Here is a 24555-nt window from a genome sequence, read left to right on the forward strand (position 1 = left end):
TATAGATAAAAGGCTAAATAAAAACTTGGGTGCATATAGAACTGATGGCATATAGAATTGATGACATAGAGACTGATGCATTAGGTTGAGCGATACCAACTCCAACAACATTAGACAATGTACCATTAACTAAAGTAACTGACGTATTTGAAGAAACACAATTAAAAAAAGAAGAAAAGAGACTACGATTACCAGAAACATGGTAGGATGTCCCAGAGTCGATGGTCCGAGAGGAGGTAGAAGATGACAAAAGACATGATTTACCTGATTGAGCCAAAGTAGTTGTAGAGATGGAGGTAGCGTTGTTGTTGGATGTATAGCTATTAGAAGATAGAAAATATATATATTCATCTCGTGATAATGAAATATTGATCTGTTCACCGCCAGGATTAGACGAAGCAAGAGTAGTGGATCTACCATTGGAAGAAGCATCCTCTACCATAAGAGCTTGATTAGCCCTTAGGGAATTTTTATGAAGATCCCAACAAAAGTCCATAGTATGATTGGTCAGGCCACAATGAGTATACGTATGGTCTTTTCAACCACCTTTACTTGCCCCTGGGAATCTACCACCTCTTCAACCACAGAGAGCACCATGCCCAATACGTCTACCACGACCTCCATCTGAACTAAAATAACTGGGAGAAGAAACTAATGAAGTTTTATTAGATGCATTAACATTAACATTGTCAAATTTGCTTGCCAAGGGGACTCTTTGAAGTCTTGCATAAATCTCTGCCACTGAAGTAATAGAGGCTCCTCCCAAAATTCGATCCTTTGCCGATTGATACTCATTTGGTAGTCTAGATAAAGGTTTGACTACTTTCATATCTTCCCGCAGCTTCTTCATGAGGGTGACATCAGACGTAATAGGATGATACGTGAAAAGTTCAAATTTGGGAGGTATTCATCGAGGGGTTTATCCCCACTTTGAAAAGAGAAGATCTCCTCATATAATTGATACACGAGAATTATTTTGTCATGAGGAGTACATCTTCTTCACAGTATCCCAGACATCTTTTGTCATGTTTAAGAACACCAAATTAGAGCTCACTTTAAACTCCATGCTATTCTGTAACCAAGATCGAATCTGGGCATCGTCATGCATCCATTGTCTGTATTTAGGGTCAGTTTACTCCGGCTTGGGATTCGTGAGATATTGATAATTTTCGTAGGCTAAGAGAAAAACCTCGACAAACTTGGGCCATAAAAGATAATTCTTCCTGTTCAACTTGACAGAGGTTATTGAGGCATTGAAGGAGGGACCCTTCATTTCCCCAAGAGGCGAGGAACCACCAACTACACTTTTGGGCTCCATATATATTCCACAATAAGCTTATTTCAACACCAATGAAGAACCCTAATTTTAAACGCCAGATCCACACACATGTCCAAAATCACATAACACAGAAATTTCTGGCCCAAATTAACTCTAGTTCATGTTACAGCAGTTCCCACATCGCATATGACTTTCCAAGTAGGAATATTCAACCAAAAACTGCATTTATACAATGAAACCAACATAAAAGACAACTTTAAACATCACCTCATGAAAAATCAACAAGCCTTCATTATCTGTCAAGGTGTCTATCCTCTTTTTTCTTAAGGGTGTTTTCCTTCTATTTGAAAAACGATGCAGAAAACAACATATTTTCTGCACACACAAAAAAAAGAAAATTGTTTTCCCTTAAAGGCTGATCAGTCTCCTGTGTTTTTGAAAGATCTCCAAAGTTAAATCCAACAACTTGTGGGTGGATTGGAGAAGATTGTGGGGCTCGAACCACTCCTAACCGGGCTCTGATACCATGTAGATTGGTATAGAGATTGAAAAAGAGGAAGGAAAGAGAAAACAAGAGAGATGAGTGAAAAAATGAATGGGTTAGCGTTGCATGTTCCCACCATCTTTTCTCTTTTATAAAGTAATAAAAAGCAAATATGAAAAAAATACCCCTTACAATAAACTTTATGTCTAGCATATCCTAAGACTAAAAACACTAAAAAACTTGTGGACCATAGGCCCATAACCAAAACCAAGAGGGCCATTGGCCCATACCCAACTGTTAACAAATCCAATGCAACAAGAGAGAAAAAAAAAAGGCAAACTTTTTATCTTGCCATTTTCTATTCATAGTTCATTCATATGTATATATACTTTCTAAAGCACAAGAAACCCCATTCTAGTTAAATCATCAAAGGTTTGAAATAGTCCAATAAAAAGTCAAATGATCAAAGGTTTGAAAAAGGGCTAGATGAGGTCTGGGTTAAGGCTAGGGTCGAGCTAGGGTTGGTCATAGCCAGGCCTAGGTCCCCTAAGCCTTGGCCTAGCCTTGGCAAACATGCTAGGCCAGGCTAAGGCCGACCCTGTAAGATAAAAAGTCAAATGATCAAAGGTTTGAAATAGTCCAATAAAAAATTCATTTGGGGTATACTCCATCCATGATGAGTCCCTTCATATAGATTGTTTAGATCATTGAAACATGACTCTAGTAAGTGTATTTAAACTACACATGTACGTTGAATGAGGGCGTCCAACAAGTGTCTTTGAACCATAAATTCTTTATTTATAACATTGGATTACTTGGTTGTCAGACTGGGCCAACGGGGTGGCTGGGCCATTCATCTTGGTCGTCCTTGACCCAAACATTTGGCCTAGATTTCAAGCTCGGGCCTGACCCTTGGGCCTAGTTCTCACAATTGAAGAGATAATGGCATCCTCTGGACACAAGAAGCTTAAATTGAGAAATAAATATTATAGTATTAAGTGATTTGTGGTTTCTTTAAAACTCCGAATTCAAAGAATGAAAAAGCCCCTGAAAATTGATGAGTTGCGAAAATTTATTTACCTTAAGGTGGAAGCAATTGATTTCATAATGAAAGTTGGTGTCTTGAGTCCATGTTGTAGTCTAAACCACATGACACATCATAATAGTTTGCATGACTGGGACAGGAAAGCACTAGAATTTAGATATGATTTATGCTTACCGCATGGAATACTGCTGGAAGTTCACTTGTCATTGGTGACTTTCAATCTGGTTTTGAGAAAGCGTCTGATTCATATCTATTTTCATTTTCATATTCTCCAAACTGGATCTTTTGCAGGTTTTGAATCAAATTGTATTTGAACTTCCGGCCGAACATCCTTTGGCTGACACAAGACCACTGCGTGAAGTTCTTGGCCATACTCCTCCTCAGGTCTGTTGGATGCCTTAGGCCTCTTCATATGAAACTGATCAAAGTTTACATCTTTATTGGTTCTGAAAAGAATTCTGGTATTGATTCTATCCGTTCTTTTATAGGCATCTAATATTTTTGGTGTCACAAGTCAGAAGTAATTGAAACATACTCTAAATTGGTGAACCATCATTTAAAAAAAAACATCTATTTAAATTTTAAATGTGTCCAAGCTAGGTTTTGATTATTTTCACCTCGAAACACAGTAATAATAATGAGATGGGCGAACAATCCTAATACTTGAGATTTCTGATTCTCTAATATTTTAACAGGAGAGCCATATTATCTACTATTCTGAGGCTAACTAGATTGCCAGTTCTCTTGCCAAAGAGGGAGTGACTAGAGGATCACTAGAAAACTACTCATCTTTTCATCTTAATTGATGTTTTTTTTATTCTTTGCTTTCTCTTAGTTTAATAAGTAATCATTACCTGGTATATGAACCTGGTAACTGTGGTGTTACAAAGTACTCGTAAAAAATAAAAATAATAATAATAAAAAAAACTGGCATATGAACCTGGTAACTGTGGGATTATAAACTGGGCCTGGTGCTGAATGTTTGTCTTTTCTATTTTGTACTTTATAATACCACATCATTAATATTTTGTGTTGTCAATTGCTTTGACCAAAATTAAACACCTACTTGGGATGCTGCTTTTACTTTATCGGTCCATGGATGTTCCTATTTTACTTGAATGATAATCAATGTGTTCATGTGACAATGATTTTGTGCTGAATGAATTGGGTTTGGCCTTTGTGTAGATTGTTATATATCCTCAATTTCAAGCAAGAAAGAAACATCAAAGGAACAGAAAAGAATCCTCACTTTAAATATTAGCCAGGGGTACCCCTTTTGGCTGAGGTATCCACCAAATTATTTGCCTCTTTACCAAAATGGGCAAACAAACTGTTTGGGAAATTTTTTAGCCAAGAGTCAAGGTCATGAATCTTATAAAAAATAAACATCCTCCATGGTTCAGGCCACTTGTGTAAGGTCAGGAAATAAAATTGCTAGTAACTCCTTCAATATGAAATGTCCTTGAGAAGTTGGTGAAAACACTCAATCCTTGAGGCCCTTTGGGCCAACCCAACCATCTGAAGCTGAAAAATGCATTCCACTGGCCCCATGATCTGGTGTAGGAACGTAATTCATAGGAGGGCTGTTGTGTTAGATATGGGTGCTGAAGTACGTTCATGTTTGCTTTTGGTGAGGAAATTCTATTTGCTTTTTGTTGTTTAATTGAATCACAAACTAAGAAGACATGCGTATTGGGAATTTTGTAGATTAGAAGAGAAATAAATGGAAGAGAACTAGCAAGAAAGCTGAAAGAGAGTAGAAAAGAAGAAAAAAAAAATAGAGAAAAGAAGTTTTTGGAGAGCTTAACCCTGGGGGCATTAGCTTGCTTATCATTCATATAAGGAACTTCGGAAAAATTACTAATAACACCATACCATTACTCATATTATAAAAAAGACCTTTTTAGTACTAGTATTACAAGAAAGCCCTTCTAACCTCATTTCTCAACATCCCCCTCAAGCTGAGCATACATGCTTACCTTGCCGAGAACATATTCTAATTCGCCTTGATAACTACATTAGTTAGAATCTCAGCTAGCTGATTGTAAGTTGTTCCAAATGGTAATCAGAGGTCTTGAGAGAGAACTTGCTCACAAATGAAGTGCCTGTCAACTTCAATATGCTTGGTAGGATCATGCTGAATTGGATTTTGTGCTATACTAATTGCTGCATTGTTATCAAAAAACAACTTTATAGGAGGGCCCCGATCAAGGTATTCCATAACGGTAACGGTGGCCATAACAGCCACCACCTTTACCTTTACAATACGGGCCGTGATGGCTGTTACAGCCCCCCATAATGGCCATTACAATCTCTTTTTTTATTGAATGAAAAAATCCAAAAAACTTGTATTTGCCCAGTAATGTTGGAAAAAAAACTGTATTTTTCCCGTAACAAACTATTATGGGGGACCCTATACAAAGGAAACCTATGATGTGCTCTTATTTTTTGAGATGTTATGATTTAAGTGTGTGTATTAAGGTATTTTTTAACAATTCCTGAAGTTTCATTGAAAAATTCAACCATTTCCCCAATGTTTCCCCATGTTTTCCAAAAAATGTGATAAATTACTTGATACAAATTGTATATCCCGTGTGATAACCGATACGTATCTATATCCCAAGGATGCGTTACGTAATGTGATACCAACATTTTGAACACTGTCCGTAATGGCCTTTATGGCACACTATGGCCTCAATTGGTAGAAAAAAAACCCACAACCCCTTGGGGTTATCCTACTCTTGGAAGAAGTAGGAAAATGAATAAATATAGCGATAGTTTGATTCTTCGTTGTTGTAAATAAGAATATTAAAAATCCAAAAGGTTTCTTCGTCTTTACAAAAGGAAAAAGGAGTAATCAAAGGAAAGGAATGATAGGTGAACGACGGGAATTGAAGCCGCACATGGTGGATTCACAATCCACTGCCTTGAGCCACTTGGCTACATCCGCTCCTCCCCTTTGTATGAAGGATTTAGCATTCGCTTTGATTCTCAAGTCACGCAATAGAATTTTCAGCCATAATAACTCTGCTACTGTGCCATAGCCTTGTACTCTGGTTCAAGGCTGGACTTAGCCACCACATTTTATTTTTTGCTTCTCCATGTGACCAAATTTCCACCCACAAAAGTACAATATCATGTAGTCGACTTTCTATCATCTACACCATTAACCTAATCTGCATTTGTAGGCTTCTATGCATAAATGCCATGATCTACAAACAAAAGACCTTTCTTAGGATGTCTTCAAATATCTCAAGATTTTGTCAACCGCCTCCAAATAAGGAACTCATGAGGCCTACATAAACTGACTCATCACACTTACTAAATATGCTACATCAGGTCGGGTGAGAGGGGATAGAGCAACCAGCCAACCAAGCTCTGATACATCTCTTAGTTTGGTAACAATTCCCCCTCGCTTGAGCTTAGCTTATGATTAGGATCATTAGGAGTGTCTACTAGTCAGGAGCCTAGCTTACCAATCTCCTTTAGTAAGTCTAAGGTGTACTTTCTCTAATATATAAAGATACCTTTCTTTAATCGAGCAACCTCCATAAAAAATATTTCAAAATCCTTTAATTTTTTAATCTCATGGGGGCTGGGTATCATTTCATGTACCACAATATCATCCACATAAATAATCAAAATCGTAACCGATTGTCCCCATCATTTCACAAAAAGATTATGGACAGAGTGACTCTGGGAATACCCACTCTTCTTTTGCCTGACTGAACCTCTCGAACCATGCCCAAGGAGATTGTTTAAGCCCATAAGTAGACTTCTTCAATCTACAGACTTTTCCTTCTCTATTGGGGAATTTGAAAGCAAGTAGGTGAGCCATATACACTCCCTCTTTCAAGTCTTCTAGGAGAAACATATCCCTCACATCTAATTGACACAAGTCTAAGAAAAATTGGCTGCAAGAGACTATAGAACCCGTATTGAGTTCATTTGGCTACATATGCAAACATTTCTCTGTAGTCAATATCATATGTTTGAATGTATCCCTTAGCGACAAGTCTAGCTTTATACCTTTTAATAGACCCATTTGCCTTGTGTTTTACTGTGAAGGCCCATTTGTAACCTCTGGCTCCTTTCCTTTGGGTAAATCTACTAAGTTTTGCATGTCGTTCTTTATTAATGCCCACATCTCTTCCACCATAGCGTCATGCTACTTTGGATCGGAGATCACCTCATGGAATCTGGAAGGCAAAGAAACAGAAGACCAAAGACAAGAAAGAATAATAGGAAGGAGACAAGACTGCTTATGGAGCAAACTTAGATATAGGTTGCAAAGCACACTAATGCTTCCCTTTACGTTAAGGCAATGGGAGCACTATCCTTAGATAAAGAAGAAATAAACAAATGAGTAGGATTACCTGGTTGCAAGGAATCAGAATTAGTGAGTGGGCATGTCTCAGTGATCACCCATTTTTGTGTCTTATGTATGCTTGCAGTTCCTTTGCTTGTGAGTGTTTGGTTGCATCGGTTGCAATATTAGTAGGTTGCCTTGTATTAAATGGGACAACAGTTGATGGATTGCAAGGAATAGGGACAAGAAAGGGGGTAAATTGGAAAAAAATGCCTTTCTTCTAACTCACTAAGAGCCCCCTGAAGAGATGCAGGATTACGAGACAATGCATGAACTCAAAAAAGGTGATGTCCATAGTGACAAAATGTTTCTCATACACAGGATCAAAACACTTGTCTCCCTTTTATGTGGAGGGATATTGTAGAAATACACTCTAAATAGCTTTTGGATCTAACTTGGTCCGATTTAGACCCAAGACATGAATAAAACACACACACCCAAAGACATGAGGTGGAACAATGAAAGACGACTGATTTGGACAAATGACCTAAGGTGGGGACTTTAACCTCAATATCCTGAATGGCATACGATAATAAGATAGGTGGTCGTAAGCATTGCATCAACTTAAAAGCATTTTGGAACGTCCATCCTTCTTAAGAGGCTCCGAGTAACTTCAAGTAGATGACGAATTTTCCGTTTTGCCACTACATTCTGTCGAGGAGCGTACATACAAGAGCTTTGATGTATAATCCCATACCTAACTAGCCCCAGAATTCATCTTGAAAGTATCCTCGGGCATTATTTGATCGAAATATTTTTATATTCTTATCAAACTGGGTGAGACCATCTTATGAAATATTTTAATAATTTGTGGTACTTCATTATGAGCCTTCAATAGATGCAACTACATGTAGCAAGAGAAATCAACTACAAAAGAAATGAAATATTGGTAGCTGTCGATGAATATAATGGTAGCAGGTGCCCACACATCATAATGAACAATATGAAATGGAATCAAACTTCCATTTAAACTTGGAGAGAAGTTGATCTACAATTTTTGGACAACTCATGAACTTCACACTATAGATTATGACTCACAACTGACTTCAACAAGTCTGGAAATAACAATTTTAATGATTGAAAAGACAAATGCCCTAAACTATTGTGCCATAATTTATCCTGGGCAACATTATTATCTCTACTAAGACTATTACTTGACCGTAAAGTTGAAGAAGAACTAGCAATACTAGAAGGTAGAGACCATCCGTTGCACGATCACTCCTAATCGTTTTCCTTGTCACCAAGTCCAGAAAAACATAGTGGGTAGGAAAGGAAGTTACACGACAGTTCAATTTTTTTGTGAGACTACTACAGACAATAAATTTGCCGATAAATTTGGAACATGAAGAGCAGAAGACAGAGACAAGTGATCATTAAGTTTGATATCGGCCTTTCCAAAGATAGAAGATAGGGATCCATCAGCAAATCTCAATTTATCTTTTCCAAATGATAGACTATTTGAGGAAAAAATGGATGACAAACCTATCATCTGATTAGATGCACCTAAATCAATGATCCAGGCTGGGTTGGATAAGGAATAACAAACGAGGTTCGAAGACGCATGTATACCTAACTGTGTTTGATATCACCCTTTCCAATGATAGAACCAGTGTTTTAAATAGCGGTAGCATGATGTGTAGCGCTCAACCCTCTATAGCGTGTAGTGTAAATACGTAGCGTGTAGCGTAAGCTCCACGATACTTCTATTTTTTAATTAAAAATAGGACAAATATAATAAATTGTGAATAAAAAAAGAAAAAAAATATAAAAATGCCTAAAAGACGATTCTTTTTATCAATTATAAGCATGTTCAAAAAATTTATTAGTTATCATTTATCAGAAGCCAATCCATATATATAAGCCAAATCAAATAATTATCACATCAACAACTTTATAAGCAAATCACTTTAATTAATAATGTCTAATTGAAACCACAAGTCACAATTATGAAAAAAATAAAAATCCCATAGGTTAAAAGTATCAAGTACAATACAAGTGTCACATTTCTCAACATTAGAAACAAAGAAAACCTGAAAAAATAATAAAAAACTAAAATAGTAAAAAAATACATTGTAGCTTACGCTATAAACGCTACGCGCTACATAGCTGTAGCGTACGCTACAGGGGATTTATGCTATTTGGGACAATACGTAATGCTACGGCTACGCTACGCTACGTAGCGTACGCTACAGGCGCTATTTGAAACACTGGATAGAACATAGGGATCCATCAACAATTTTCAATTTATCTTTTCTAGATGATAGACTATATGAGGAAAAAAATGGATGATAGACCCTTTTTTTTTAAAAAAATTTAGTTAGTTTGTTAGTACACCATAACTGTCAGTCCACACTTCACTGTTAGCCCCCCCCCCCCACTAGGGAATCGATACCATGACCTTAGTGTTGAAACGAGGTATCTTTCACTCACTCTACCACTTGAGCCATGGATCAGGGTGTAAATGGATGATAGACCTATCATCTGATTAGATGCACCTAAATCAATGATCCAGGATGGGTTGGATGAGGAATAACAGAAAAGGTTAGCAGACGCATGTATACCTAACTGTGTAAATGAAGTAGAAGCAAATAGACCTTCTACTTGGAAAAGTAGACGATGAAGGCATTCCAAATCTGTAATAAATAAACTGTCCAAGGCCAATGAGGGCTGCCCAGAGAAAGGGCAGATGTGGAGGAAGAGAGGTGGTACCTGAGGCAGGAAGAGCAAGGGTAGCGACAACGAGATTGGAGGAATGAAGCCGTCAAGGATGGTTAAACTTTCCTGGTCTACCATGGAGATCCCAACAAATCTCCCTTGTATGTTGGGTTTTTCCACAATAGTCGCATCTCAACTTCTCATCAGGTTCTCTATTCTTCCGATCGGATCTTTTTCTACCCTCAGAGGAACGAGAAGAGTTCTTCTGATTAGATCTTTTTCTACCCTCAGAGGAATGAGAAGAGACTACAAGAACTAAATGATTGTTGTTGTAAGAAATTGGTTGCATGGCTTTCTTCCGATTTTCTGCACTTTGAACCAAGGAATAAACTTGGTTCAATGATGGAAGCTCATCTCTCCCCAAAATCTTCACCTGTCAACTCATACCCAGAGTTCAAACTGGCTAAGAAATCGAATATTTTATTATGTTCAACATGTTTTTGATGTCTCTCCCTATCAATTAGTATCCCATTGTAATAACTGATAATGATCCAATTCTTCCTATAGACCCTGAAGAGTGGAATAATAAATAGCCAAACTCTTCTACCCCTAAGAAATAGTAGCAATCTCTTGGCGTAACTAATAAACACGAGCAATAATCATTGGAAATAAGTTTTTCTAACTTTATCTTAGACTTCTGTAGCTGTCCGTAGGAATAAGAATCCTCTATTGATATGAAGTTGTGTAGAGTTAAGTGGCCAAGACATCACCATCCAGTTCTCTTGCTCCCACTTATCATACGAAAAATCATCAGTAGCTAGTTCCTTTATTTGCCATTTGAATACCCTAATTTTCCTCACCCGCAGATATACACCTTGGCAGATTGTGAGACCATTAAAGGAAATTAGTGCCGTCCTACTTTACAATTGTGATCCGTAAACTAGGTTTGTCACCATAAACACCTATTGTGGATATGGAACTTGTGAATCCGGTAACATTGGAAGTAACCTCTAAACCATTAGTAGTCGACATCTTCCCACAGAAAACAGTTCCTTATATTTTCCATAGTATAGCAAAAGTGCTATCTAGAATTTCAAAGAAGCTAAAAAAAAATAAAATAAAAATAAAAATCTGATCCAAAAAGGGTTGTACAACACCATTCCTTCACAAATGTCATCATAAATCTCTCAAATCTCAACGGAATGTGATAATTTTTGTTTTTGGAGGTGGCAACTGGTCAACCATATGGAATCAATGCAGAGAAGTTCCACAAAATTCTCATAGGAAAAAGGCATGCATAATAAATTTTTTTTTTTTTTAAAAGCCCCCTTTTCGAGACTTCTCTGTTTCAAGAAAAACAACACCAAATACTTACCCAAAACTTGTGAAAAAATCATCATAATTCTTCTAATTCTCACACTTTTCTTCTTTATGGGACCATCCAACGGTGTACTGTTGATGTCAGTTGTACAGAATGATGACATTAGCAGTGGGTCCCACTGAAGAAACCTCCAATTAATGTAGAAAGAATGCAAGTGCTTTCCCGGCACTCTGATACCAAGAAAAAAAATAGAAGGAAGAGAACTAGCAAGAGAGGTGAAAGAGGAGAGAAGAAAGAAGAAGAAAAGAGGGAGGAAAAGAGAAGTTTTTGGAGAGCTTAACACTAGGTGCGTCAGTCTCCCTTATTATTTATATAAGCAACTTTGGAAAAATTACAAATAACACCCTACTAGTACTCGTATTACAAAAAAGACCTTATTAGTACTAGTATAACAAGAAAGCCCTTCTAACCTCATTTCTCAACAAGAAATTAATGGAAACAAGGGCACTAGTGCATAGAAAAATATTTTTCGTTCTCCAAGTCCCGGAACACTATTAAGATTTATAATGGCATTACTGAGTGGGGAGAATTTTGTATTATATTGCTCAGATGACACCTCATCATCATTGGTATTATTCTAATAAGATTATCATTTTTTTTTGGGAAAGATTATCGTTAACCCTAAAAAGTATTTTTGTAATGGAACATTTGTTAGCGAATAATGCTGCATTAGGCTCATGCTTCAATTTTCATGATCTGTCTATTCTTCCTCGTGCAAATTTATATGTTGGAACTAAGGCAAGTTAGGTTGCTAGGCTGTGCTTTTGGGGATTTGAGGCAAAAGGCAAAATAGCCAAACTGAAGTTCCTTCCCACACTCCCCAAAATGAAGTAAACTAATAAAGAAACAAATAAAAAATGATCTTGGTACCTCAATCTTTGCATTGTAAAATTCCCTCAGGAAAGTCCCTTCATCTGATATCTTGTGATTAGGAGCTCAAATTGTAAAATTCCTTCAGTACTTTCACATATGATACACAGGATATTCAGATAATATGAGAAAGTGACTATCGTATGGTAATTTGTAAAATTTCTTCAGTAATTTTGGGTATCGGACACAACATGTTCAGATAGGTAAATAGATTACGGGTTAAGATAAAAGGACGGCAGAATTATCTGGTCTGCGGCTAAAGGATATGTTTAGCATGCTTGGGCCTGAGTTCCTGAAAATGGGGTCCGTGCTCAAAATGGTGAGGTCTGAATACCCGATTCATTAAAATGTAAGAAAAAATAAATAAATATGTAGTTATCATGAAAGGATATAGTTGAGTCAAAATTTCTTCAATCTTTAGTTTTTATGGCCCTTGTATTTATCTGCAGTTAATAGAGAAAAAAGAAGCCAATGATCCAGTGCCATTTTTTCTTGCAATTACAGACTCTTCCCCATTTAGGCATTAGGAAACCAATATATCATCTCATGAATCTCATCTATGGCTGCAGCAGCAGTTGTGTTTGAGCAATCACGTAAATGCAGGTAGGATAGACCCCAATTTATAAATGAGGTGACTTTTGCAGGAACATGTTGTCATCTCATTTGCTGATTTACATATTGGGTGGCAACCGATTGGAGCATAACTGCATTTTGCAGGCATCCAAACAGGGTCTAATTGTTAAATTATTAATGTTAGTTGGGCAGTTCATCACCAAACTGGTTAGGGTCATGTGATTCATAGGTCACCAGCATCATCACTGAACTATTTACCCTATTATCATGAAAGGTTTATTCTATTTTGAAATGTGTATTTTGAAACGCTTCAAATACTTTACAGTACCACTATTTAATCCAACTCCACTCCCAGAGTTCCTCAGTATATGTACTTCCATGGACTCATCACAGGTTGTAGTCGGGGCGCTTCTGGGATTTGTCACAGCTGGTATTGCTTACTTGATCCATAAAGTCACTGCTCAAGCTTGATGCTGACATTCAGGAAATGCGGCTGTGTCATCTATGATCCTCAATCTGCAAAACAAAGTTTGTAGGATGGGAAAACTACTCGAACAGCACCTGCTTGGTTATTTGAATCTGAATGTTAAACCAGAACGTCTGTAATGTATAAAATGTTGGCAGTGTTCTACATTAAACATTCTTTTCTGTTGAATTACATTACTTACAATGTGCATCTGGGTTTTCAATGTAATATTTCTTAACTAGTTGGGGGGAGGGTGGGGGGGGGGGGGGGGGAGGGGGGATGAGATGCAATAATTCCTGTGAGCATTGTCAGTTCCCAATTGGGAAAATTGATACTATTTCAAGAGGAATTATCAGTACTGAGTTTATCATCAGGATGTGAATGATATCATGCTGTACCTGTTCCATACAAGCGTGACCCATGGTTCAGTGATCTAGACTGTTGTTCTGATGGGACACCCCATGTTCGGTGGTTGCATAAAAAATCTTCCAGGATGGGAGTTTCTAGCCATCCAATCTTTGGCCTTTTTCCTACGGTATTGCTGGATTTGTTTTTCCTTAATCATGGTAGGCCACTGATTGAACGGTTATCTACCAGTCTGGAGGACTGATTGGGCATTCCCTGTCTGCAATGGGGGCCATGGGGCCCATCAGATCAACGGTTCAGATCATGATCCGCCTGCTCAGCTCCACTTGTATTCAATGCCAGTATCAGGACGGTGTTCATGTTTGATGCATTAGAATCCAACTATTCCTTTTGTTTCCAATATTGCCTATCAAGATATTCTTTTTGTTTCAACATCATTAACCATAGTTTTCTTACTAAAATATAGTCTGGCAATTTAGAATAATTGCTAAGAGGCTCGTATGATGATTGTTTGCGGTTTAAGAAATCTTACTGAGACCTACCATTAAAAGCCTTACCTAATCTTGAATGGATGGCATTGAGAGTTCAAAAAGAGGAAGCACGATTTTTGGAGTTTAGTTATACTCATTTTCCTAAGTGAAAGAAGAAACATCATATAGAATAAAATCAGGGAAGTTTATACTTTATGAAAATAAAGGATTATCTTGGTTCTTTTGTACTTGTTCTTTTGTTCATGTGGGTGTTGTTTTCTCCTTTTCCTTGTTGCCCTTTTGCATACATGTTGGCAGGTGAGCTGCCCAATGCTGAGATGGCTCTGGAACAGTGAACAGACCAGGACTCTGTTATGCCAGCCAGAAAGAACTACATCCTGCTGATACAGCAGGTATGCCGTTCTTATTAGATTGATTATCTTTGATGAAATAGAAGTTGTTATCCTTTGGAATCTATATGACCAGCCTCGCAGCAACCACGATAATGAACATATAGATGGTGACAGTATCAGTCTACAACCCATCTCCAATATCCTATCATTGCTGGTGCCTTGTCACCACTTCAATGAGATCATAGCCCAAAAATTGAACTCAGCTAATGGTACTAAAACTGTCCAATTAATGGCCTCTGCTAACTATCCAAAAGCACCGCATTGATCAAGCAGTTTGGAAGATCCAATTAGTGCAACTTTTGGGGGATGACCCATATTAATGGTGGCTCACTGACGTGAGTGAAAATCAAAGGGCATGTGCACAATCGAATGTAGTTATGGTTTAGGGCATGTTTAGTGATTGAATGGTAAATATGGTTTATGCATGAGTTTCAGGTACGTTTATATTTAATTTATAGATAAATATTCAAAGAGTAAGGCGCTATATCATCAACTAGGGGTAGGGGTATGGCACATCTAACTCACTTGGAGCGAGGGGATAGAGATTAGATAGAGGAAATGGAGAAATACTGGGGAGTAAGTGAAGCAGAGGGAAAGGTGGGGATATGCACAGGTGAGGGAGGGAGATCCACCTGACTGTTTCCCTTTCTGTGGTCCACTCAAGTCCTTGATCTGCTTATTTGTGGGCTGATGTCTTAACATGAGCTTGTAGAACAGATGTAGGGAGTGGATGTCATAGAGTCAACAGAGTGGCCCCCATAGAGCCTTTGTCACACGATCTCCCTATTAGAAATATTGCAGTGCAGCTACACTCAAAGAGATTGGTGCGGGCAGCACGCATTAAAAGAAGTGAAAGGAGGTGGGTGCAATCTATTCCTTCCCTTTTGCAGTAAAATCTCAACCTTTACCTGCCGAGCAGCTACATTTTTCTGACAAATTTGCCGGCTCTTAACCTATGCTGTGAAGACTAACTGTGAGGGAAAAAATGTCCTAAGGTAATGGCGTTGTATACAAAGAGATTATCGACCATGAAAATGTAGAGTTATTATATTATTAGAGAACATAAACATACCACAACCAACGATGACAGTAGTCACAGACAGCAGCAAGTAACAGAAACAAGGCAGACAATATAGTTTATAGGCTTCTAGATGATGGAACCATTCAGAACTTTGAGGACACCTTGGGATGATGAAGGACGATACGGTTGTACGCATCTAGAGTCAGAAAATCATCGAGGGTAGGAGCAGTGCATTGCCTGGTGAAAATCCTGCAAGCTTCTCTATACATTCCGTGTTTAAACCTTTCCGCGCCAACCTCTCTCTCAATCCTTGCCATCTCTTCTTCCACCACCCGCCCAAATAGCTCCAAGCTCACCTTAACACCAAGACCATCACCATCCAAAACCACCCCATATTTCAACCACTGCCAGTTCTGTACCCTGCTGATCTCGGCAGTTGCAGCATCTTCCATGAGATTGTACAGAGGCACTGACCCAGTTCCAGTAAGCCAGGCTGCCAAGTACTGAATTCCAACTCGGGTGTTTAGTCGTAGGCCTTCCATCGTCCGCACTCCTCTAGGCCTCTCTAGGAGGTCTTCTTCAGTTAAACTCACAGCGTCTTCCCGCTTCATAGTTTGAATCTGGTTGGGGGCAGCGCCGGTGTTGTTCATGAAGACTTCCATGATGGTTGGGATCAGGCCAGGGTGAGCGGCCCACGTGCCATCATGACCTGCAAGTACCTCTCGTAACTTATCCTTTCGAACCAGATCTAGGGCTGCCTCGTTGGCTGCTGGATCATCTCTGATTGGAATCTGAGCTGCCTGAGAAGGCAGAAAACCTTTTGTTATGCCAACATACCAAATATGTGCATGTACTATATTATGCATGCACCATCTATAAATTCAGTGGTACAAACAACCATATAGATGCATGAACAAACACATACCAACACACATACCTAAATACAGACATACAGACTAGTTATCTACACGACGGTGAATGATCTAGCTCCACTCATTTAAGATGTTATGTAACTCGACGGTTTTCGAGCTTAGTCGCCTTGAAACTCGCTGCTGAGCTTGACTCAGTCGAGACTCGGGCAGACTTGTCGAGTCTGACTTGATCGACTCGTCACAACTCAAACCAAGTCACTCATTGGGTGATTGCTTTTCATAATAAAAACAATAAACATGCAAAGCGTGAGATTCGAACAGCTGAACAATATCAAGTCGACCCAACCTGGCCAGGCTTGAGTCCAGTTGAGTTTTCATGTTTTTGAAATATGGTATGTATATGTACACCCAAGCGCATACATTCGTATACACAAGAGGACACATATACATAGTTGAACCAAGATCCATGCCATTGGTTTTGAAGCCTCTTGAGGCATTGAACATGATTATGTTTCTTTCTAGTTTGCAACTTGGGTCAGTATAGATTTTGAAGAAATTTAGGGAGGAGTTATATACCATGCCGCCCATGGCATGCACGCCGCGCCTGTGGCATGTATGGATAAGGAGGTCGGAGTAGCTCCTCATGAAGTGCTGGGCCATCCCGACCTGAACACGGTCGGGAAGTAGGCGATCTGGGTGGGCCTGGAAGGTCTTGACATAGCTGAATATGTAATCCCATCTACCACAATTGAGCCCAACAGAGTGATCCCTTAGCTCATAGAGAATTTCGTCCATCTGAAACACTGCCGGAAGAGTCTCTATCAGAACTGTCACCCTGATGCTCCCTCTCTCTATTCCCGCCATCTTCTCCGCCTTCTCGAAGACACAGTTCCATATCTTAGCTTCCCTGCCAATGACAAAGATCCCTGTAAGGGGATACCATTCGCTACATAATTCTATTAGTGCTAAGCCAAATGATCAGGTATATAAACTACAAATCCATCATCTGTTCAGTATAAGTGTTATCTTCCACCATGCATTGTGGAATGATCTTGAGATAGTGGGCCGTGTTGAGTTGGATGATCGGATATACACCATAAAATGTTGCGTAGTTTTGTAGGTTATCATTACTGTCATAATGAAAACAGTGCCAATTACCTTGAATGCTCCATTTTTGGGAGGTAGAAGAAGGGTCCAAACCCGCCGCCTTGGGTGGCACGGAACCTAGCATGATTGTGGTAGAAGTAGAGGCCAAAATCGACAAGGCAGCCAGTTGCAGGCTCGCCGTCGATGAGAATGTGGGCCTCCAGCAGGTGCCACCCTCGTGGACGAACAAAGAGCTTGGCAATCTGGTCATTGAGTCTGTAGACCCTTTTCCTGGCTTGATCATGGAAGCTTATGGTCCCATCAACTGCATCCTTTAGATTGACTTGGCCTCTCATGAGGTTTTCCCAAGATGGTGAGAGCGCGTCTTCAAAATCTGCCTGCAAACACCATTTTCATGCGTCAATTCAAGCTGATAAAACTATCATAAGTAAATACAACTGCAGAGATGGATCAGGCATGATAGCATCATCTTCATTAATTTTGCAGCCATGAATGGTTAGTGATAAAATAAGAGGAGCTTCCAGGCTTGTTGTACAATGAATCTGTCTTGATTCGTAGATGGTTCAACGCTTACATGGGTTGTAAAATCGATAAAGCGAGACCATCCATTTGGTGGGCCTTACCATGGATGGCCACGGTGCAAAACGCGCTCTAATTCGATAAACCTTCTTTTTCTCCACTATCTGAGGGCCGCAATTTTGTCAGGTAGAGTTTCTTTGTACTGTGGGCCATATACAGTAAGGCCCAAGAGATGGACGATCTGGATTAAGTGACATTACAACCATGGAAAAGTAGAGTGGCTATGAATCAGGCCTCCAGTTCAGCAATCCAAGATTGGCTGCTGAAATGGAGACCAGGAGCCAGACATCAGGCCCATTATTTTCAAGGTGGGCCATGTATTACGGGCCAATTGTAGCAAATGACTTAGGCCCCCGGGTCACCAGTCTCTGGTATCTCTACTCACGATAACGAGGTCTAAAATCCATTGCACCGCGGTCACCGAGTTTGGTCAGGCGGTGGGGCCCACCTTGATATAGGTGTTGTATATCCACGCTATCCATCAGTTTCTCCATCCCATTTTAGGACGTGGGCCCAAATCTGTAGCATATCCAAATCTCAGGTGGACCACACCACAGGAAACAGTGGTGATTGACCATTAAAAACTTCTTGTGCTTGAAATATGTTTTCCATTCATCCGGGTCTGTTTGACCTTATCAACAGGTTGGATGGCCAATAAACATTACGGTGGGCCCTAGAAAGTTATTAATGGTAGGCATTTAATCACAACTGTTTCCTGCGGTGTGGCCGGTCTGAGGTTTGTATCTGCTTCAGTTTTGGGCCCGCATCCTAAAATGAGCCAGAAAAAAAGATGCACGGCGTGGATATACAAGACACATCAAAGTGGACCCCACGGTCACAGCCTGACTGAACTCAGTCCGGCCCCGTCCTGATTGCTATGGATCTTTACAGTGAGGACCTGGTGTAGATGGGCCACGGAGCAAAACTTGCTTTATTGGACAGCTAGGATCATCTCACGAGTGTTTCAGCGTAACGGCCCGCCTATAGCGCGTCTCGTAAGGCGATTAGCGCCAACCGATAGGGCTATCAACGGACCATTCATCATCTGGGCCACACAGTGGATGGCGTACATCAGAAAACCAGTTGGATGATCCTAGCCATTGATTTGAAACTTTTGATGTTAAAAATGAAATACGAAGAAAGATCCGACTAAAGGGTGACATTCAACGGCCAAAAGCCCTCTGGTTGGTGCTCAAGGTCATCAGAAGCTCGATGTATGGTCCCAAAATCACACTGATCGAATGATCCTAACAGTCCAACCGATATCTATCAAACAAACGGTTAAAACAAAATAATCACAGCCCAAACACAACACGTGAAATCAGATGGTCAAGATCATCTAATCAGCACGATTTTCAGGCCATGCTCCATCCTCAACAGGACCAACAATCTGGACGACCCAGATTGCTGTGCATGCATGCCATGAACGGTGGATGAGTCAATCCTCACATCAACGATGTCCTGACCAACAAACTACTTACAGAACTTACTCACCATGAAAACCTTTGCTCCGGAGTTTAGTGCATTGATGATCATCTTCCTCTCGACGGGCCCTGTAATCTCCACCTTCCGATCAGCGACTGCCGGTGGGACCGACGCACAAACCCAATCCCCGTCTCTCACAAATTTAGTGGCTGGATCGAACCCTGGCAACATTCCTGCATTGTATCTCTTCTGGGTCTCTCGCCGACACTCCATCGCATACCGTATACGGCTACGGAACTCGCGTTGTAGGTGGGCCACGAATTCCAGGGCCTCCCTAGTGAGGATCCTAGCAAATTCATTATCATATCTGCCTCTGATGTCTACTCCTTCAGGAACATCGTAGCCATCCATTTTCATAGCCATTACAGACCTTTTTCTTCTGTTTTGCTTCTAAGCGTTTGTGAATGGTTTTGGTGTGAGGGTGGTGAGCAATATAAAGAGAAGGGATTGCAAGTAGACTCGCGCCAGGAAATGGTTCATGAGGTGATTCTTGGCCCACGTGCCATTGTTGTAGATGTGTGCGTGATCTGAGCCGTTCATCAGGCGAGGGCCACGTTGAACATGCCTTGGCCCAAAATAGACTACCGCTCTCTCTCTCTCTCTCTCTCTCTGGTCCTACTCGTTGGACTACAAGTTACCGTCCACCCAGTCCAACTGATCAAGTGAATACTACATCCAACCCTTCCAATAGGTTGGACCCACCATTAGGATTACCTAATACAAAAATCAGCATCATATCCTAATCAGGTTGGCTACGCCATAGAAAACAATTTCTAACCATTGATAATAGGAAAACAGGATTGTTGTTCGTCTGATGAGCAGATGTGGCTGATTTTTGTCAAAGGTTATCCACATGATGCGTCCAATCTATTGGACGGGTTGGATGTTCCACTTACATGAAAGGCTGAAAGTTATCTCAGTTGGACCGAAGAGTTTGAGACCTTTTACTAACCATCTTTTTTTTTTTTTTTTTGTTTGCTTTTGCATGCTGGGTTCATCTGATGGATGGACCAACCTGATAACTGGGCCAGGGAATTTGGACAATTTGCTCCACTCAGTGACCGAATCTCATATATGCGTGACACGTAGACACGTGTGCAGAGAACTGCTGTTGGATATCTCCTTGGGCGAAGGTTTCGTGGAGTGGATATGTATGGAATGGAGAGAGAAAGAGTGATGGTAATGGCCTATATTTAGAACGTGTATGACATCTTGTGCGTCAGATGGATAGCATCTGACGTAAGCTCTCGAGAAATGGAAGTATTGAGGTGACCTGTTTGATTTGTGAAGTAAATGAGAATTAGCTGGCAAACAAGTAATAATTACTTACCAGCGAATTGCCCCTCGTTTCCTGTGCGCTGATGTCAGCCTTTTGGCGTTAAAATAAAGGATGGCTGTGAAAGGAATATAGGGCCCACTGTGATGTCCATGATGTATCAACACCGTTCATCCTGTATGTCAGCCTCATTTAGGTCCTGAACTCAAAAATAAGATAGATCAAAAGTTCCAGTGGACCACACCACAAGAAACAGTGGAAATTCAGTGTTTACCGTATAAAAATTTTGTGGCGCTTAGATGTTTTGGCTGAAGCTGATATTTTTGTTTATCCCTTATCAATTTTAAACTTACGCCCTAAAATCTTCTGATAAAATAGATGGACGGTGTAGATATGTCATACACATCACAGTGGGGTCTACAAATGCAAGCCAACTTTTTTCGAGGCGAAATTGCATTTGAAAATCCAAATAGGAGAAGAGGTAAAAATGAACTTTTGCAAGGGTATTTCCCAATTCCCTTGAAATCAAACAGGCCCTTAGTGCCTGTTTCGTGATGCGTTTCCGTTGGATGTGGTGGGTCCTTGGCACATGGCCTCATGCGGATTAGGTGTTATTCGGGTAAAACCTTAGTGGGTGTTTTACTTACTGTATGGGGCCTACCTTGATTTGCTTTTGTATATCAATGCCGTCTATCCATTTTTCCATGTCATTTTAGGAAGTGATTCCAAAACTTAAGCAGATATAACTCTCAGGTGCACCACACCACTGGAAAATTTGGTGAATGATCATTAAAAGCTTTTCGTGGACCATAATTTGTTTTATCAAGTTTATTTTTATATTTTCGTTTCATCCAGGTCTGTTCAACCTTATCAATGGGTTGGATGGAAAAGAAACATTTGGATGGGTATTACTATGGACCCTACCAAGTTTTTAATGGTGTGCGTTGAGTCACCACTTTTTCCTGTGGTGTGACCCACGTGATGCATGCATGAAATCCAACACGTCCATCAGAAGCTTCAGAGCATATTACCCCTAGGACCGGCACATCAGGCCGATCCTCGTATTAGGTGGACCACATCACAGGGAATAGGTTGAGAGATAAAGTCCACCCTCGATTTGATTGTGTGGCCCACAGGGTTCTGTATATGGAATCCATGCCATTCAGATCTTAATCTGGCGTGAACGAGAGGTGTGGCCAAACTTCCGGCTGTTTTGAAACTATGATGGCCCCGAATCACATAAAAGGATGAGCGTTTGATCTTAAAATTTTCCTTCTACTGTCGCCCACCTGAAATTTGGGTCAGGCTGATTTATAACACGAGGTAAGTCATCTGATGGACGAGGCGGATGTGTCTATCACCCAAACTATTCTAAAGTTCACTGGTAAATAGATTGTGTTTAAACGTTGAGATCATAAGTTAAAGTGCCCATATGATATGACGCGAGTTGTTGATTCCACAACTTAGTGGTAGATAAACTCCGTTTAAATGATGACATCATAAGTTAAAGTGCCGTGCCCATATGATGCATTCCACAGCTCAGTGATAAAGAGACTGCGCTTAAATGATGAGATCATAAGTTACAGTGCCTGTATAATGGGACTGTACTGTGTAAAAGAAAAGGAATACAACTTATAAGATGGGATTGGCTTCGACCTAAATTTTAAAGGTTTGTGCTAGGCCTATTCAAAATGTGAGCTATTTAAGTGATTGGGTAAAGGCTCTCCTATTAGGTGGGTCACACATGATCATTTATTTAGATTTGGCTGTATGATTATTCAGATTTAGCAATTCAATAGGCCTCACTTTTGTCGTAATCATTGTAAATAGGTTTGGGGTGGGACGCTTGAACCGTTATCCCTATACTCAGTTATTAAGCAATATATGGAAACCTACAATGTTGAGACCCTAGAGGGAAAAGTGTAATGGGTAAGCTTCTATCCCTCTTTCCTATATATATAAATGTCTTAGTCCCCTCACCAACACAAGTGAGAAAACTTTAATCTCATTGAACGTTATCTTAAAGGTGTGAAGTGCGAAAGATCAAGATTCCTGTTGGTAGTAATATCCTCCCAATTAGGTATGCTTTTATGTTATGGTATTGAATCTCCATTATTGATACATACAATTTTCTATTAAAAATTCAATACACAACGGAGGATAGAAGAAAACGATCAGATCTATCGGGTTCAAGGCTCGACTTAAATAGTCGATTTCTCAAGACAAATTTGCTGTCTTTTTTCTGAAAATTTCAGCAAGTGCAAACGAAGGAAATTTACAAATTGTCTTCAGGATACAATGAACTCTCAATCCAATTTTCAACACAAAAATTTGCACATTTAAATGTTGAACAGATCTCTAGTTTTGATACCAATATGCCTTAAGACATTCAGAAAAAATTCAGTAAGAGATTAGATCGAGAATAATTGTACAGAAGATGATATAATGTTAAGAATTAAGAGTATATTCTTCTGGATTATAGTATCCAGGATTTATATCAACTGAAAGGTTATGGATTTCTTCCTGAAGAGGTGCTACAGAGCCTCTTCAAGAAATCCATACCCATTCACAGCAAATAATTGCCTTTCCATGAAAGGACATGACTCTATGTCATATGGGAGTTATTTCTGTACCCATTCAGACAGGAGCAGTTATCCAACAGGAAAAACTTAATCCACATAAGCGACACATGGCATAAGTGCCACATGTATAATCATGTCACAATTACTCTTAATCAACAAAGGTCATAAAATCATCAGGATAAACCCTCATTCAATTCCAATTGTATCATGACCAAAAAAGTTTAAACCATGTGCTAAAAAGACTATCTTTTTGCTCCTTGCGACAATGCGAAGTACTAAGTGCGCCTAATAAAGCGCCCAAGCAGCCCTACAGCCCACGCCACGCGCGCGCTTGAACCCTGGTTGCATAAGCAAAAATCCCTTCACTTATCGACTGGCTATACACACTATTTATAGAAAGTTAAAATAATTAATATATTTATTTACTTTCAAAAAATAACTTCTATTTTTGTTTTGTTTTTTTTTTTTTAAAAATTCTTAAAAACACAACATTTTCATCAATTCCACAATACAAATCTATCAATGTTGGGTTGGTCAGTCAGCCGTTTACAAGTAAATGGTTCCTGTCGAGTTGCTACGCTAGCTCAGGCTTAATGAATTTTTAAGTGGGTGGGTTTGGGTCGGAGGGTAATAGCTCATGGGTAAGGCTACCGTCTCACACACCACGTGTCATTGTCCTAAGTCGTCCATCAGGTGGGCCTATCTATATTGATGTTGTTGACCCAAAATAAATCTGATCTGTTCAGTGGCTGGGCCATGATATGAGAAATAGTTGGACACGTAAGAAACCTTCACCCAAGTTTTTCCAGCCGTACATTTATTTCTTAAACTATGCCCAATACACAAGTGGACCACCTGATTCTCGGGCTCCAGCCCCAGACATGCACAATTGAAATGAAATGATCAATAATTTAAAATAATCAATCTAATAAAATTTTGTTAGTATTCCCTTTAATCACAAGTCCCATCTTGTAAATGATTTTGATCATCTAAACATTTTTCAAATTAAATGATTAAATGTACATTGAGTTGGAACTGGTCGCAAGTATCTTTCATCCACACATCATGTGGTCGAGTTGATGATTGAACTGGGCCAAATAACTGGACCAGGCCATTCATCGTTGGCTCATCTCCTTAGGCTGAGTTTAGGGGCCCAAGCCCTGGTCAGGACTACCTGGCCTACATTACCTCTCCTCCTTATGGACTGAGCAATATGATTAACATTCCAGGGCCAGAAAAATTGGACCCAATACCAGCCCTTG

At 39.7% G+C, this 24555-nt stretch overlaps 2 protein-coding genes across 2 annotated transcripts in view; one reads left to right on the plus strand and one right to left on the minus strand.

Annotated features, from left to right (window-relative positions):
- The window catches only part of LOC131246280 (uncharacterized), a 59891-nt gene extending 46541 nt beyond the window's left edge, over positions 1-13350 (plus strand). The window contains exons 4-5 of the mRNA XM_058246229.1: positions 3100-3192; positions 13050-13350. Coding sequence (XP_058102212.1) covers positions 3100-3192; positions 13050-13127 — 171 coding nt within the window. The 3' untranslated portion in view covers positions 13128-13350. The remainder of the gene's footprint in view (positions 1-3099; positions 3193-13049) is intronic.
- A 2040-nt stretch (positions 13351-15390) lies between these two features.
- On the minus strand, positions 15391-19845 carry LOC131246281 (malate synthase, glyoxysomal). The gene is made up of 4 exons (XM_058246230.1): positions 19445-19845; positions 17423-17748; positions 16841-17171; positions 15391-16192 (listed from the first exon to the last, which is right to left on the minus strand). Exons 1-4 carry the CDS (start codon positions 19796-19798, stop codon positions 15536-15538), a joined length of 1668 nt encoding a protein of 555 aa, XP_058102213.1. The 5' UTR covers positions 19799-19845; the 3' UTR covers positions 15391-15535.
- Positions 19846-24555: the final 4710 nt, after the last annotated feature.

This window comes from Magnolia sinica, chromosome 5 (assembly GCF_029962835.1).
Source record: "Magnolia sinica isolate HGM2019 chromosome 5, MsV1, whole genome shotgun sequence".
Classification (NCBI taxonomy): Eukaryota; Viridiplantae; Streptophyta; class Magnoliopsida; order Magnoliales; family Magnoliaceae; genus Magnolia; species Magnolia sinica.

Excerpts from the sequence above, each read along its gene's own strand:
- LOC131246281 (XM_058246230.1), bottom strand. The coding sequence starts at position 19,798 with ATGGCTATGAAAATGGATGGCTACGATGTTCCTGAAGGAGTAGACATC. Across the intron at positions 17,172-17,422 it reads CCAAAAATGGAGCATTCAAG|GGAAGCTAAGATATGGAACT; the intron begins GTAATTGGCACT and ends TGTCATTGGCAG. Across the intron at positions 16,193-16,840 it reads TGCATGCCATGGGCGGCATG|GCAGCTCAGATTCCAATCAG; the intron begins GTATATAACTCC and ends CTGCCTTCTCAG.